Genomic DNA, 16,330 nt, shown 5'->3' with positions numbered 1-16,330 from the left:
AAGGATTACTATATATTAAAAATGTTGACTCGTGAGTTTCAATATTGTTGTTGGTGTTATATGATTCGATTTGGAATATATTTTTTTGAGAGAAATTCGATTTGGAATACTATGGAAAGGATAGAGTTTTTTACATAAATGACAGGAAAATCAAAAATATTTACAAGGATACTATACGAACATTTTATTTACAAAAAGGACTATCTATTAAAACTTAATTACAAACATACTACATTTTAATGCTTACTAACAAATATACAGTATTATATTTTGTTAGAAAAACTTCTTTTAAAAATTAACGAACTGCTCTACAACATTGAAGATCATTCTTGTATTAGCCATAATTAGAGAAAATTAGTAAACCTCAACATGTTTTATAGTAATTCAATGTTTATATACAATAACTCAATAACTCAATAAGTATAGGCCATGTTTGGTTCATGGAATAGAATAGCATGGAATAGAATAGTTATTCCATAAGGAATGGAATAGCCATTCTTTAGTTTTTAAAAAGAGTGTTTATTTCACAAAATCATGGAATAGCTATTTTTTGGAATAACTATTCTATGAACCAAAGCAAAGAATTGTCATTCTATACGGAATAGCTATTCCATTCCGCACCTATTCCATGAACCAAACATGGCCTAAAACACCATTTATATAGAGTAAATGTATTATATACAATACAAATATCTTGAATACAAAAAAAAAACAGATCTGAACCGCAACCACCATCACTATAAACTGAATAAATGTGAATGGAATCATCAGCGTCGCACGAGCAAGCTATAGACACCATTGCAATTAGCCTTGTCATTCGACGGAGCATTTCTCGATGTAACGCTCGCGTTTGTAGCCGTCGATCAAAAGCTCTTCAAAAATCAGGAATGCTACGACTGTTAAAGTTTCTGATCTCCGCTCTCTCCTCGAACTTCCTCCTCCTCCTCCTCAGCCATCTGATGAGAATCATCCCAATAATCTCGTTGAAGGTTAAAAACTTGTGATTTTATACGGATAGATGGAGGCTAAATCAGCCGTTGATAGAAACTAGAAGAGAGAACGCAGTGGTGTGCGAGCAGATAAAGAGTGAAACGGCAGCGGGAAGATATCGGCAGTAAAATTAGGGATGATGGCGTGCAATTTAGAGGAAGAAATTGAAAGAATAGAAAAAGAATCTCCAGAGGAAGAAGTTTTTGAAAAGAATTATACATAAAGCGAAAGAAGGACAACAAATGTAATATATCTATAATTAAAAAACTAAATTAAGTATTATTGTGCACTGAATGTTAATGAAGTATCGTATATCGTGTAATTTCTTCTTTCACCAATCAAACTGCTTTAAGCGATTGATCTTGATCTAATAAACTTTTTTAACAATATATTATTTTCATAATTTTTCAATTTTTTATTTAAATATAAAATTACAAATATAAGTGATTCAAAATTTTGATCAGACGAGTTAAAATCAGTCTAATTGACATTTTCAATTCTTTTCCTTTCCAAATCAAATCTGTCACAGGTTTTTAGTCGAACCAGTTGAATGGGCTAATTTTTAAAACAGAGAAACGGAAGGTTAATTTACATTTACGGGACTGACTCGAATCAAATTTCCAATAGGTTGCCCGTAAAACATAAACCACTTTCATTACATATATCAGACAGTAACAATGAAAGCATAGGAAAAATCAGTGTACTTGAAGAAAAAGGCTCATAATTTTCCTTTAAAGTTATCAAGAAACAGTATGTAGGCCAACATACATGAGTTGCATTATTAAGAGATTGATTCCCAAAATAAGATTGTCATCTTAATATACTCAGAAAAAATCCAATCCACCAAACAGAGAAAAAGATTAAAACTCTATTCTAAGAGGACATCAACCTTCATTCAGCCATGCGAAAGACGAGCATCACACCTCACACCTTACACTTCAGGTGTATCTGAGCGAAGGGCTGTTACAAAACCAACAAAACGATTTATCAGATGGAATTATACGTAAAGAAACAACAGTGCATAGCCAGAAGCAAGTGATGCAAAGCAAGAAATGAGAATAAAAGAAATGTGCATGGATATGACTGATGTATGATGAGCGGATACCATTTTGCACATATAAACAGTAGAAGCACAGACCAATCCCTTACATGAATATTTAGTCCTTATCATTACGCCTATATTGATAAGCTACGTTGCATGGAAACATATCGAGTCTACGTATCAGCTAATCATTAACATTTTCAAAAACGCTTAGGAAACTCTGAAACTTTAGATTTATAGCCTTCTCTTATAGAAGTTCATAGTCAGTGTGTCGTTTAGCTCATTCCAAAGACAACAAGTACACCAGTTGCCCACTCAGGACTGTTGCTAGCTATCCATGAGCTCATGAATCGTGATTGAAAAATTAAATTTTTTCATATCTATTGTGAAGCTAGCTTTACCTATTTTCTTGAACAAGAAAAAGGAATACATGAATTTATATTTAAACAGATTTGAATTTGAATAGATTTTATTGTATAATTTTCTTACTGTTACCATTCCAGTCTAGAGATTGCAAAGAAAATGATTTTGAGTAATTTTTAGTTTTTAGAATGGATTTTAGTTAAAATTTATTATAGTTGTGTAAAAAAAATTATGAGTGGATACCATTTTGCACATATAAACAGTAGAAGCACAAACCCGTACCTTCCATGACTACTAGTCCTTATGATAACCCCTCTATTAATAAACTATGTTTCACAAAAACATATCGAGTCCTACATTTTAGTGTTTCATTAAAATTTTCAAAAATGATCAGGAAACTTCAAAACTTTATATATATATATATAACCGATTCTTATAAAAAAAACAGATCATTTTGCCATTTTCTATTTCAGCGTTTCAATTTTCGTGCAACATAGTTTATAACTGTTGATCCTAATGGATAATTGACTGACATAATTCATTAGGAAGGTCCCAATTTAGTAGACATGTCAAATGAAAAGAGAAAAATCTCTAATCAACATTTCAACACTCCAAAATATTTGATGTCATTCACAAGCATGATCAAAAAAATTCCATACTTAAGACTATTATGATAGATAAATTCGTCTCCCACATTAAATAAATTGAATAAATATTTTGCTCCAGACAAAAAGGAGAGGAAATAAACAATTCAGCAAAGTCAGTTACACCAAAGTAATCAAAACAAACGAAAATTAACTGGAAAGACCAATTACACAGCCTAAATTTGGTTAAAATAGCAATAATTTTCCCCCTTTCTTGCCATTTATCTAGCATTACAACAGCATATAGACAAGTGCAACGAAAACAAAAGGAAAAAATTCTAGAAAATTAGCCAAAATGGATCCAGTTGGGTATCTATGAAATGAATTAAATCAACAATGCAAATTCACAACATTTAAAAACTTCATAAACACCAATACATTTTCATATAGTGCAGAAACCTGTCAATTGCCGGAATACTTAGGTGGCAATTTTGCCCCCTCAACTTGCAAGTGAGGGTCAGTTAGCACAAATTTTAACTTTATGGTCAATTAAATCATAAACTTGGTTTTATTTTTATCAATTTGTCTCATTCTAGCATAATAATATTTATAGTAGGAGGTGAGCAACACGCGCCGAATCGAGTATAAAAATGGGGTAAATAGATTAAAAAAAGCCAAATTCAGGACTAAATTGACTAAAAAATTTGATTTAAGCAAAAAAGATCAAAACATAACAAGATAATAACATAATCCTTAACAAATCACAGATCAAAAACCCTAAAAATCAACAAATCAATCGATCAACAGAATAAACGAAGAACGAATCAGATCTTGAAAAAAAGGGGGGAAATCGTACTAGGTTTTTGGGGCTTGCCGTCAGCCCACTTGGAGATGGAGAAATGGACCTTCTCGCGACTGAGAGCTTCACTCCGGTGAGGTTCTTTGAGGCAATTCCGGACAAAATTAGCGCAGATGTTGGAATAGGTTATGTAAGTCATCCCTGCTGCTCTCCAAAACGGCACTGCCATTGTTTTCTTCTACTCGTTCGTTTGGTTTTCTGATTTTAGGTTCTTTGTTTTTATTTCGGGTAGGTTTGATGAATTTGAGTAGGGAAAAGAGGCGGATATACCCTTGATATCTATAGCGGAGATTAAATAAGCCCTTCATATTTAAAAGGGAAAAGAGGCATAAATGACCTTAGAGTGTGTTTGGATACGTCAAAAAGATTTAAACTTTCAATATAATGTTTAAATAATAATTAATTATAATTTTTTGAAAAAATTTAAAATAAATATTTAAAAAATAATAATTCAAAAAACTTAAACATATATTAAAATTCAAATGAACTAATTTTATTTTATTTTAAATTAAAATTTGAAATTAATAATTTTTTTCAAACAAAATTGAAACACTCAAAAAAGTCAATTTTGTTGGTTTGTTTTAAATTAGAATCTATTATATCTTTTTATGTTCAAAATCAAACTGGCAAAAAAATTATAAAATCAAAGTAAACCGAACAAATTTTTCCTTTTCATTTCTTTCTAAATAAAACCAAAACTAGGAATGATCGGCGGTGGAAGAAAATGAGTTGGATGGCGTATTCACTTCATAAGGAAAAAGATGATATTGAGGTTAAATTGAAAAAAGTGTTGCAGAAACCTATTTTAAGGATAGGTCAAAAGTGATAAGAGACTGAAACGTTCAATGATGATTTCCAGAGAAATTCGTCGGACAACGAGCTATCGATTCGTTTGTTGAAATTCAAGCAGGCGCGATCAGTGCATAATTACGAATTTTCGAGGGGTTAAAGCGTATTTTGCCATAAATACCTATAAAATCTAAAGAAATTATAGTTTAAGTCTAAAAATTGGATTAATTGCGATATCTTAAAAGTTTATGCGACAATTTACAAGTTTGACGAATTAAATTGACCATATCGAAACATGTAAGGCTCTAGAAGCTATTTTTAATACTTTAGGACATCAAAACTAACTTTCAGCACCCTTTTACTTAACTAGCAAGTGTAAATATAAATTTTAATTAAAAATAGTAAAATTAAATAATTTAAAGACAATCATAATTTTAAGGGTTTTTTAGATAAATACCAAAAAAAGATAAAATATTCTCAAGAATACTATCTCAAAGTTTTTTTTTGAAAAATACAATATGTACCTTTTTTTTGAAAAATAACTTTTGTTATGCTAAAAAATATCTTTTTTAATCTCAGGAATACGATTTTGGTTATCTAACGGTATACTAACACATTTGGTTAACCAACAAACAAAACTATTACAAATTCAAACCTCCATCTTTATTAAACTAGTTGAAAATTCTATTACAAATTCCTCCATCTTCATCACCGCAAGAATAATCGTCAAATAAAACCTAAATCGTCTTTTTAAAATCTAAAATTATTGATTAACCATTTGTTAACCAACAAGGTACTAAAAACAAGGTCATTGGTGTACTATTAGTACACCATTGGTTAACTAGCAACAAACATAAATTCCAATACATGTTTAGGTGTTTAATTCGATTATATACGTTGTATATCAATTCAGTACATGTTTATGTGTTTTCTTCGTTGGTTTTATGTGTTTTCCCCGTTTGTTTTATGCATTTTTTGAGTTTTTACATGAAAACCGAGCCAAAATGACAAACTCACGCGAAGATCGACGGAGCAACACTACCTGAAGAAGTGGCGTTGGCGCCAGAACAAAGTGACGTCGGCGCCACTATAGAATGGCGCCACCGCTACTCAAATCGGCGTAGTGGCGCCACCAATTCCCCAACCCATAACTGTTTTCAGATCATTTTGTACTCGATCTAGACTTATTTTCGTGTTTTCGGTTCGTTTTGAACTTGGAATTGGGTCCCGTTTGAGTCCACGTGTACATATTTATTTATAGGCCATGGTCGTAATATTTAATGGGCATGTCCCTTTTTGTTTCGGGCATCGAAGGCCAAATTTGTAATTTGTCCAGCCAATCGGGCCTTAAAGCATACGATCGATGAAACCAGCAACTTCCAGAAGGGATTCCGGATTCACCCAAACTTGAAATCGACCGCGGTTTAAACCAATGGATCTGTATCAACGAGAAAAAGAATTTTCGGGTTCTGATTGAGTCCAGATTCCGACCACATCGACCATTAGACGACAACCAGTGCTAGACACTCCGGGTCGACAAGGTTTATGTCACAACCCAAATTATTGAGCCGAGACTGGCGCTAGGGAATGGGAGTGGTAGCTCCGAAACCCGTAGCAAGCCTAAAACAGTTATAAATTTTTCCTTTTAAAGTATAATATTGTATATAAAATATGTTCGGGAAACCCTTTTAAATAATATACTTATAGATATTAAAATATCATATCCGAGTTTACATTAAGAATTAACTACTTAAAAATCAATTCACAAGTCTTCTATTAACGCCTACCGACTACTGCAGCTCTAGGAACTCATATTTGTGCAAGTCCAACGACTTCTGGCACAACGAAGGTGGCTTGTCTGATCCGACTCCAATTACCTGAAAACATCAGAGTGAGGGGTCAGTATTTGGAAAAATACTGAGTGAGCTTGCAAATTACTAACAGTATTATTAAGATATAACATCAGATACAACAAAAACTCATATATGCAAATCGATACACGACATTAAATTTTAACATAATGTAATATATGTTACCCCAAGCATTAGATCCGATTGAAACCCTAATCACGATACTCAATACGATCTATAATTTCATGCAATTCATAACGATAACAATCGATTCGATCGATCCAATTGGTAGGGTGTAACCCCCTTCTCTCAAATATATTAAAATTTATTCAAAGACATAATTGGAATTTATTATCATAAAATCTCATGTTCAAACGTATATTAAATTTCTCAAAATAATAATATCTCAATAAATCCACAACTAAAAATATAGTCTCAAAACAAAAGACATGAAGATTAATTCAAAATAATAAATAGTTGTTCTAAACACTCCCCAAAATAACTGTTTGTAAAGAAAAAGAAATCTAACTCGGATGGCATCGTTGACCCACCTAAGCAAATCAAATCAGCTGACTGCACGAAGCTAAATAAATGAATCATTGTGGTCTATCTCCTGAAAAATAAGTGGCAAGGGGTGAGCTGCCTACTCAATAGAATATAGCTAATTATATTTATATATATATCTGACAACAACAAACAAAACAAACAACAAAATATCATTTAATCAAACCATACACCTATTAACCCTTATACACTAACCTACATATATAATCAGACAAATTAAATCATAATTTTATTTTATTTCTTTAATTAGGGTCCTGCTTAACCTATCTGAATCATATCCAATGGTTTGCCGGCCATTAAAAATCACATTAATAATATCTATATCGCACAAGATACCAAACACATTAGTATCCCGACACCACTCCAGTGTCTAGCAAAACGCACAGGATATTCTATGCTTCCGAGAATATCCCGGCACCGAAGTGCCTAGCAAAATTTGATCACAATCTTTATCTCATCATTTGACAATTTAATTGTCGCATCTCTAAACCATTGGATATAATCAGTCCTAGGTAAGCAAACTGTCAACTTCCTTAATTATCAAAATTTATTTACAAACTGTCTAATCAAACATAACCAGTTACTGACAAATATGTATCCAGTATAATCATACTTCTCAAATTTTACAATCATATAACATATTTAATGCAACCAAAAACAAACAGACAATTCTATACGCATTCAGACCTCTACCATATAATAATCATGTACCACAATAAATGACATCACTTAATAAAATAACTTACAATTTAGCAATTAATTAATAGAGAGATTTAGGAATTTACCTAAAAAAATAAAAATATTAGGACTTTATACCTCAATAAGGAAAAGTTAGTACAAATACCTCACTGTTTTAACATTTTTATGATTTTACTCTCCTTATTTGATTGTTTATAATTTTACCCTGACGCATATCACACATTGCACATGCTCTCTATCTCTCTCCACGTGGTCCCCCTTTTTTTTTCTTTTTTCTTTTTCTCTCTCCACGTGGTCCCCCCTTCTCTTTTTTTTTTCTCTCTCCACGTGGTCCCCCCTCCTCTCTCTCTCTCTTTCTCTCTCGTATGACGTGACATACCTTATTTATGCCCATTACAAATGATTCACAGGTTTAAACTTTCTTTTGTTTATTTCTTTTTTGTGATTCATTTCTTTTTCTTTTTTCTTTTTTCTTCATTGATTAAATTAATAAAATTGCAGACTACACATTATTAAATAAATTAAAAAAATTCTTTTTATTTATTTCAGTATCAAATATTTTCTAATTTAAAAATATATGCTAATATTTAAATATTTTATTATATTAATAGCATATTCAAAAACTATATGAACTAAATAAAAAATCACAGTATCACATTATCATATGATTATCACAGCTTCATCTTAGCATGTAATTATCAGTTTGTGATATTGCATTGTCATCTTATTATCATGTCATTATTCAAAATCGTATATAAATGATCATTATATGATAATGTGATGATACTGCTGCATAATGTAAGACAAAATCACATTATCACTTTATCATATGATTATCACTATATCACATTATCATATGATTATCACAGTTTCATCTTAGCATGTAATTATCAGTGTATCATATTGCATTGGCATCTTATTATCATGTCATTATCAGTACAATATGTAGCAGATTATTATATGATAATGTGATGATACTGCTGGATAATATTAGACAAAATCAGAGTATCATATTATCATATGATTATCAAAGTATTACTATCATATGAGTATCACTGTATTATCATGTTGTTATCATAACACTGTATAAAGAAAGATTTTCAACAAAAAAAATTAATTATCATGTTGTTATCACTGTATAATCATCTCGTTATCATAATATAATCATATGATACCGAGATGATAATGTATTATTGTACCTAAATAATAATGTTATGACAACGACATAATAATAAAATTATGATAACAGTATGATAATATGATATCTATATGAAAATAATTACATAAAAATTATGATAACGAGATGATAATGTGAAGAAAATAGTATGATAATGAAGTATAATAAGGTCATATTATCATACTATAATCTTCACTTTATCATCTTATTATCATAATTTTTTTGTAATTGTTTTTTTCATGCATGTATCATATAATTATACTATTATCTTCACATTATCATCTTGTTATCATAATTTTTTTGTAATTATTTTTTTCATACAGGTATCATATTATCTTTACATTATCATCTCATTATCATAATTTTTCTGTAATTTTTTTACATATTATCATAATTTTATTATTTTATTATCATCTGGTTATCATACTGGTGTCATGAATCTTTTTGTAATTCTATTTTCACGTACGTTATCATCCAGTTATCATAACATTATCATAATTCATTATCATACTCCAGTGTTATGATAACGACATGATAATCATACACTATTTTATCATACATTATCATATATATCATCATATATGTACCATAAATATTATCATCTCGTTATCATATGATAAAACATTATCATATGACACTATTTATGTAAAATATTTTTCATGTAAATATCATATTATCATACTGTTATAAGCTTATAATTATATTATCATAAAAACATTAACATACTATTATCATTATCGTACATTTGTATTATCATAACCTTACCATAATCATATAATTAATGTCATGCGACATGATAATAACATGATAATCAGACGCTGTTTTTTAATAAAAAAATTGATTTTTTCTGCAGTGTTATGATACTTGCATGATAATGCAGTGATGATACTCATATGATAATCAGAAGCAGTTTTTTTTCCAGAAAATCATTTTTTGTGTATAAAAACGTCTTTAATGCAGGTTTTTAGATCTAAAATTGAAAAAATTCAAGATTAATTATTGAGATCTGAAAGTTAAACAAATCGTATTATTCACCACGAGTCAAGAAAAAAATGCTAAAATTGAATATGAAAAACGGCTTAGCAGCGGCATAATGATGGCGGAGCGACGGCGGAATGATGAATTATTGATGAAGAAGAAACAAAAATGAAGAAGGAATGAAGAAGAAGAAGAAAATGAAGAAAAACAATGGCGGAAAAAAGAACAGAGAAGGAGAACAAAATGAATGGAGAAGAAAGAGAAAAGGAGAAAGAAAAAAAATGAATGACAGTTGTCAAATATGGTTAGAGTAAAATAATAATAAAAGGTAGGTATAATTATAATATAAATAGGTGTTAGAGTAAAAAATAAAAACATTAAAATGGTGAGGTATTTTCTCTATCTTTTCTTTGTTGAGGTAGGAAATCATATTATTTTCAAAAAAAGAGTATTTTTCCTAATTTTCTCTAATTAATATACATAAATATAATTAACTATACTTACCTAAATCGCTCAACAATTTAATTATTGGATGGTGCTACCCGATCTACTGATCTATTCTATTCGCGTCTCCTAAAATATTTATAACACATATACTATTAATTATATATTTAGAATATTATAATTAAATAATTATTATTACTATTATTTTATAAGAGAATTTATTAAGCATAATTTATTATATCCAGAAACTTTAAATAAAGTGAATTATTGTAATTATAGGTTTGTGGACTAAACTGTCAGGTTTTAAACTTTAAAAACTGAAGTAATATGGACGTAGTATTCTAAGAATCTAAAGGAAACATTGATTAATCTTCTGCATCTACAGCACCTAAACTAAAGAAAAGAGAATTGCTTCGTAAAGCGTGAATAATATGGTTAAAGATACAAAGAGATTCCTATGTTTAAGCATTTTATTTTTATCATTGGCCAATATCTCTTAAAACTCAAACAATATCAACAAAAAGAAGGAATAATTAGTCTCAGATGGTTACCTTTTTGATGCAGCGATTCTACCGATGACTCTTCTTTTTTTTTTTTTGCTTTTTGTTTTAGACTCAATAGGCTAAACTCTAAAAGTGACGGCAAATTTTGTTTCTCCCTCTCATTATCTCTATTAATTTTTGTTCTCCTTCAGGTTAACAATTTAACTCCCTATAAATATTCTTAAATTAGGTTTAGGGTTTAGTTAGTTTTATAAATAGTAAGTTTCCCGTTTTACCCTTAAGAAATTTTCCTTACCATTATTATTATTATTTTATTTGTTATTATTATTATTATTTACTTTTATTATGGATGTTACATAGGGTCCCGAGATAATTCAACCGACTTCAACCTCTACCGTCACTTTATCCCAAATTGTGTGTCCCGAGATAGTTCAACCGAGTTAAACCCAATGGATACGGGTCCCGAGATAATTCAATCGAGTTAAAACCTCGTATCCCATTCGATATACATATTCCAACTTCGATACGATACGATACGATTCGATAAACGATGTTCGATATAATCCCATGATACGATAACAATCTAGACACGCTAGTGTAATACCCCAAAATATTTTAAGGTAATTAAGCCGCGCCACGTGTCGAGATTTCCAAAAAATTAAATTAAGGAGAATTTAATTTAATTATATCGGGAATTTAGAATAATTTTATTAAACGATTTTACGGGAATTAAGGATTTAACTTTGAAAATTAATATAAAATAAATTATAAATCTCGTAACGGAAATTATTTCGCCAAAGTCCGTGAAATAATTTATATTATTAGTGGTAAAAGTTTCGTGTCGATCGGAGATCGTTTAAAATTTGGACGCGGATATATTTTGGACTAAATTGAAACTTTTCATTTGAAAAGTTTCAAGGACCAAAGTGCAAATTAGCCATTATATATATATATAACTCAAGCTTAAGGAATTCTCCAGAAACCATTTTCCTTCATTTCTCTCGTTCGTCATTTCATCGCCGTTTCCGTCGCTCGATTCTGTTTCTCGTCCGTTTCCGACGTTCTATAACTCCAAACGATCGTACTTCGACGGGTAATCACGGTAAGCTTGACGTTTTATCGTTTAAACGAATATATTTTGAGTTATATCGATTCAAAGTTTTAGGCCACGAAACGATTTTATCGTTTTATCGATTATAGAATTGATATATAGCGTTTTAAGCTTAGAATATGCGTTTTGGTTGAGTTTAGAGCGTTTTTACGTATATAGCAGGTCGGAAACCCCGGAAATCGATTCCGGAGGATCGTGCACTTATGGTGCACGAACGTGTACCATCAATGGTGCACGAACGTGTACCAATACATGGTACACGACCGTGCACCAAGGTACACGAACGTGTACCATCAAGGTACACGATCGTGTACCCCCCCTGCACGAACGTGTACCCTCTGACCCTCGCACCCCGATTTTTATTGTTGAATGTTCGTTAATATACGCGAGTCAAGATTGAAAATCAATTGAAAACAATTAGGTATCGATTGATGTTAGTGGTTAACCTAATGAGGTTAAACGGGAATTGAATTATAAAAGTGGTATTCGATCCGTAAACGAGTTAGATACCGTTTATCGGAATATACGTGAGAAGCACGACGGTTAATGATATTATAAAGTATCGTGTCTCGAGTCTAGAGTCAATCTTAGAATAGAATTCTAATATTAGTCAAATGTTTTAAAAAACTGTTTTAGATCCGGCGAGGCAAGAAGCAGCTGGACCAGGAACTCGGGAAGCTTGACGTTTCTAAGCCCCAACGCATTTTTGGATAAGCGTTTTCTGTGAGTTTATACGATTTGCTTTTAAAGTGTTTATTCAAGCAATTATTTTATATTGCTTTCTGTTTGAATTGCATGATTTATATGCTAAATCTTTAGATGAATTGTACATATGCTTGATTTGAAACCAGTATTGATCCGATGGAACGTGCTACCTATTGAGCGGCAATAGGACTGTGTGATCACCAGTTTTGATTTGATACAGCTTTAATACGATTAAGAATACGAGTTTCGAAGTCAGACATATGAACGTGATACGAGAGTGAACTCGGTTACAGTGTAACCTGAGCCCTGTATCTAGTGGGTTGAACCCACCACTGGAATTAAGAAAATTGTCGCGACTGATGTGGTAGAGTGTGAATACTCCCGGGTCGGACTATTGGATAAGTTTTCCTCTGAGTACATACGTTTAGCATGTTCGAGGATTAGGGTTTCAATCGGATCTTGTACTTGGCTGCATATGATTGATTGCGGTTTTATGTTTTATTTGAATACTTATTAGTAAATGTATGAACTCACTCAGTATATCCCAATATGCTGACGCCCTCACAGATTTCCTTTCAGGATAAAGACGCTTTGAAGTAACGGACTTCTATCCTACTTTCAGAAGTCTGTATTTTTGAGTATGTAAAGAAACAACACTTTACTCTTAGAGCTGCAGTAGATAAGTGTTTTGCAAGTCAGCCTATAATATATAGTTTTCTGTAAATATAACTTTAATATTTTAAAGTTTGTAAACGTTTTACGCTAGCTGCGTTTTTATATTGTGACTGCCAGAGGATATGTATGTCTGGCATGTGCTTCCAGCATGACACGTGTTTATGTATGTCATGCATGGTGTTTATGTTCGCGAAAAATGATTTTACGTTTTTAGGCTTGCTACGGGTTTCGGAGCAACCACTCCCATTCCTTAGCGCCGGTCTCGGTCCTGAGATTTTGTCGTGACAGCTAGACTGACATACTCACCGGTGATCACAGAGTCCTATTGACGCCCAATAGGTAGCACGTTTTCTCGGATCATACACTGGTTCCAAAGCTATAATAGTTCGGTAAACGATACTATAATCGATAATAGCAATTCGATAAGTGATACTTCAAACCATATATTATGCGATGAATAAAATCATAGTATATGAAAAATAACTTTTGTAAACAATACGCGAAAGTAAATTGCCACTCACAGTGACCCCTTTCCGAATAATAATAATAATAATAAGATTCCGTGAATGCGAGCTCCATGCGTCGTTTGATCCTTTAGCTATTCCAGTTCGTCGATAAGTTTGTTACTTATCCGAATTACCTGTATGTTTAATTCTTAAACGTGAACTTAGTATCAAAATCCTAAGTTATAAACTTAGGTTAATATAATCGTATTTCAGTTATGATTCTTAACTTTGATAGTATTCTAATACTCAGTCGAGATATTCGTTATATCTCTTATTCATCGATTCTTAAACTTAGGTTCCCTACATCTCGAAATCCTAATCGAACACGTTATGTTCGATATCCAAATTTCTCGTTTTCGGGGTTCGAATTCCCTTTTTAATGTTCGACACTTTAAAAGTCGAAAACTAGGTCTAAATGGGGCAAAATGTCGAAACAAGTATGATTGCTGGCTGTGCGAACGCCCAAAGGGTCTCGTGCATACGCACGGCCCAGTGTGCGTTCGCACACTGGTGTGCGTTCGCACACCTATACCAACCCCCAGAAATGTCGTTTTCCAGGCGCTTCACTACTCGCCGACATTTTCGACATGCTTCCACTTCATTCTAACATATAACCCAATTTAATTCTCACCAAAACGACTATAGAAACGCGATTACGATTCGTTTGATTCGTTAAAACAAAATAACCCTTATTTACTAATTCTCGCAATAAAAACGTCAAGCTTACCTCGATTTGAAGCTCAAATATGGTGGAGAATCGAATTATGAACAAATCGATATAAAGAACGCTCGATTTGGACGAGAAATGGCGAAACCGCGACAAATCGAGATCAATCGTCAAATGTTTCCCTTCTCTGCTACTTTTCTTTCCTCTCTCTCAATCATTCTTTTCTTCCTGATCCCTGTTATATACTTTGGCCAAAAGATCATTTTGATCCCTCACGTCTTTAACTTAAACCATTTCTCTTTTGAACTTTCTAATTTAATCAAACGGTTAAATTATCCTTTTAACTCAATTATTTACGTATTATTTATATTCAAATAAATATTACTAACTCCAGATTATTATTTTCCATCAATCATCTTCCAATTGCTATTTTCGAAACTTAATTTGCTAATTTACATCAAAAATTGCAATTTAGCCCAAAACGCATCCGCGTCCAAATTTTAAAAGGTCTCCGATTGACCCGAAACGTTTACCACATATACTATAAAACATTTCGCGGACCTTGGCGAAATAATTTCCCTTTTCGGGACTTAACTGATTAAATTACCACTTTAATCCCTGAACTCTAGTTTGGGACTTTTCTTGATATTTTTCCTTTTAATTTAAATTCCAACTTTAGAATTGGAATATAATATTAAATTCCGCATAATTACTTTCCCAAGACCGACTTACTAAAGACTTATTTACTTTAATTTCTTGAAAATTATTTCCGATATCGCCATTCTTGCGAATCAGAACTGGACACTTGGTCCAGTTACATACTTAAATATTTTGGGGTATTACAGTTTAAAAGTATTCATAACCTTATATGTATATCAAATGCGCGTGGGTACGTTTACATTGTTTACTGCTTTCCAAAAGCATGACTAACCACGTTAACTTAGCAATTAAAACAATCAAATCCAGCAAATCACTTAAAAATCATATGACTGTCATGAAAATATAGTTATTGGTTGTATAGGTTATTCAAGATGATTAAAATAAAACCAACCTCACTTAGACATCCGGTTTTAAGCTTTCTGCATATAAATTGATCCAGACTTGCCATTATTTGACTTTTGCTAGAAACCGTTACATTTAGATGTATGTTTAGGGGTAATTGCTACTTGCCTCGCATGTTAGTACATATTGAGTCATATGCGCGTATTACTTGTTTACCGCTTCCATACATGTTTATTTTTCAGCGTTATATCATGTGAATTGTGTTTTTTTAATGTTGAGATGAGATAATCATATACGCCATGCAAATATTCGATGTATACGATAAGTCAAATACAAGAGTTTTGATTATGTTCAACGAACCCGATCTTCTGGTCCGATGTAAGGTGGTTTACCCCGTCGGTATATAAGACATTTTCTAGTTGAACTAGGTGACAATTCCATTTTTCAAAACCTTTCAGATCCGAAGTTAGCCATTGCTCAGCTCACAAGTGCAAATAAGTTTCTAATTTTTTTAAATAATTGATATCAATATTTAAACTTTAAAAACTATATGTATATAATTGAATTTTAAAAACGATTAAGTACCAATTACAGAAATGAACAATATAATAAGAGTTTTTGTTTTCAATTAGTAATGGAGAGTGTAATACACGCAAGTGGGTGAGAGTGGGAGAGAACCTTTTATACGTAATGGCCAACTTATGGGTCTATTTGATCTTTTACTCTTGAAAATGATTTGTTCAATATTTTGTGCCAAATTGAGGGGTAAATTGATCCTTTGTACAAGGGGCAAACGGAACATTTGTTGTACACTTCTCATAG

General features: G+C 31.7%; 1 protein-coding gene and 1 long non-coding RNA gene across 2 annotated transcripts; both read right to left on the bottom strand.

Annotated features, from left to right (window-relative positions):
- Positions 1-1,694: 1,694 nt before the first annotated feature.
- On the bottom strand, positions 1,695-4,063 carry LOC126660833 (ATP synthase subunit epsilon, mitochondrial). The gene is made up of 2 exons (XM_050354526.1): positions 3,836-4,063; positions 1,695-1,950 (listed from the first exon to the last, which is right to left on the bottom strand). The coding sequence occupies exons 1-2, from the start codon at positions 4,005-4,007 to the stop codon at positions 1,922-1,924; spliced, it is 201 nt and encodes a 66-aa protein (XP_050210483.1). The 5' UTR covers positions 4,008-4,063; the 3' UTR covers positions 1,695-1,921.
- A 2,294-nt stretch (positions 4,064-6,357) lies between these two features.
- Positions 6,358-11,016, bottom strand: LOC126660835 (uncharacterized). The gene is made up of 3 exons (XR_007635451.2): positions 10,891-11,016; positions 7,029-7,090; positions 6,358-6,504 (listed from the first exon to the last, which is right to left on the bottom strand). It is a non-coding gene; the product is annotated as an uncharacterized LOC126660835 (long non-coding RNA).
- Positions 11,017-16,330: the final 5,314 nt, after the last annotated feature.

Source organism: Mercurialis annua, linkage group LG8 (assembly GCF_937616625.2).
Source record: "Mercurialis annua linkage group LG8, ddMerAnnu1.2, whole genome shotgun sequence".
NCBI lineage: Eukaryota > Viridiplantae > Streptophyta > Magnoliopsida > Malpighiales > Euphorbiaceae > Mercurialis > Mercurialis annua.
Note: the sequence above shows the minus strand (reverse complement) of the source record. Positions and strands in the feature narration are given on the sequence as shown.

Coding starts and splice junctions, on each gene's coding strand:
- LOC126660833 (XM_050354526.1), bottom strand. CDS start 4,007: ATGGCAGTGCCGTTTTGGAGAGCAGCAGGGATGACTTACATAACCTAT. Junction 1,951..3,835: donor CGGCAAGCCCCAAAAACCTA/GTACGATTTCCC, acceptor GTTTTGTAACAG/CCCTTCGCTCAGATACACCT.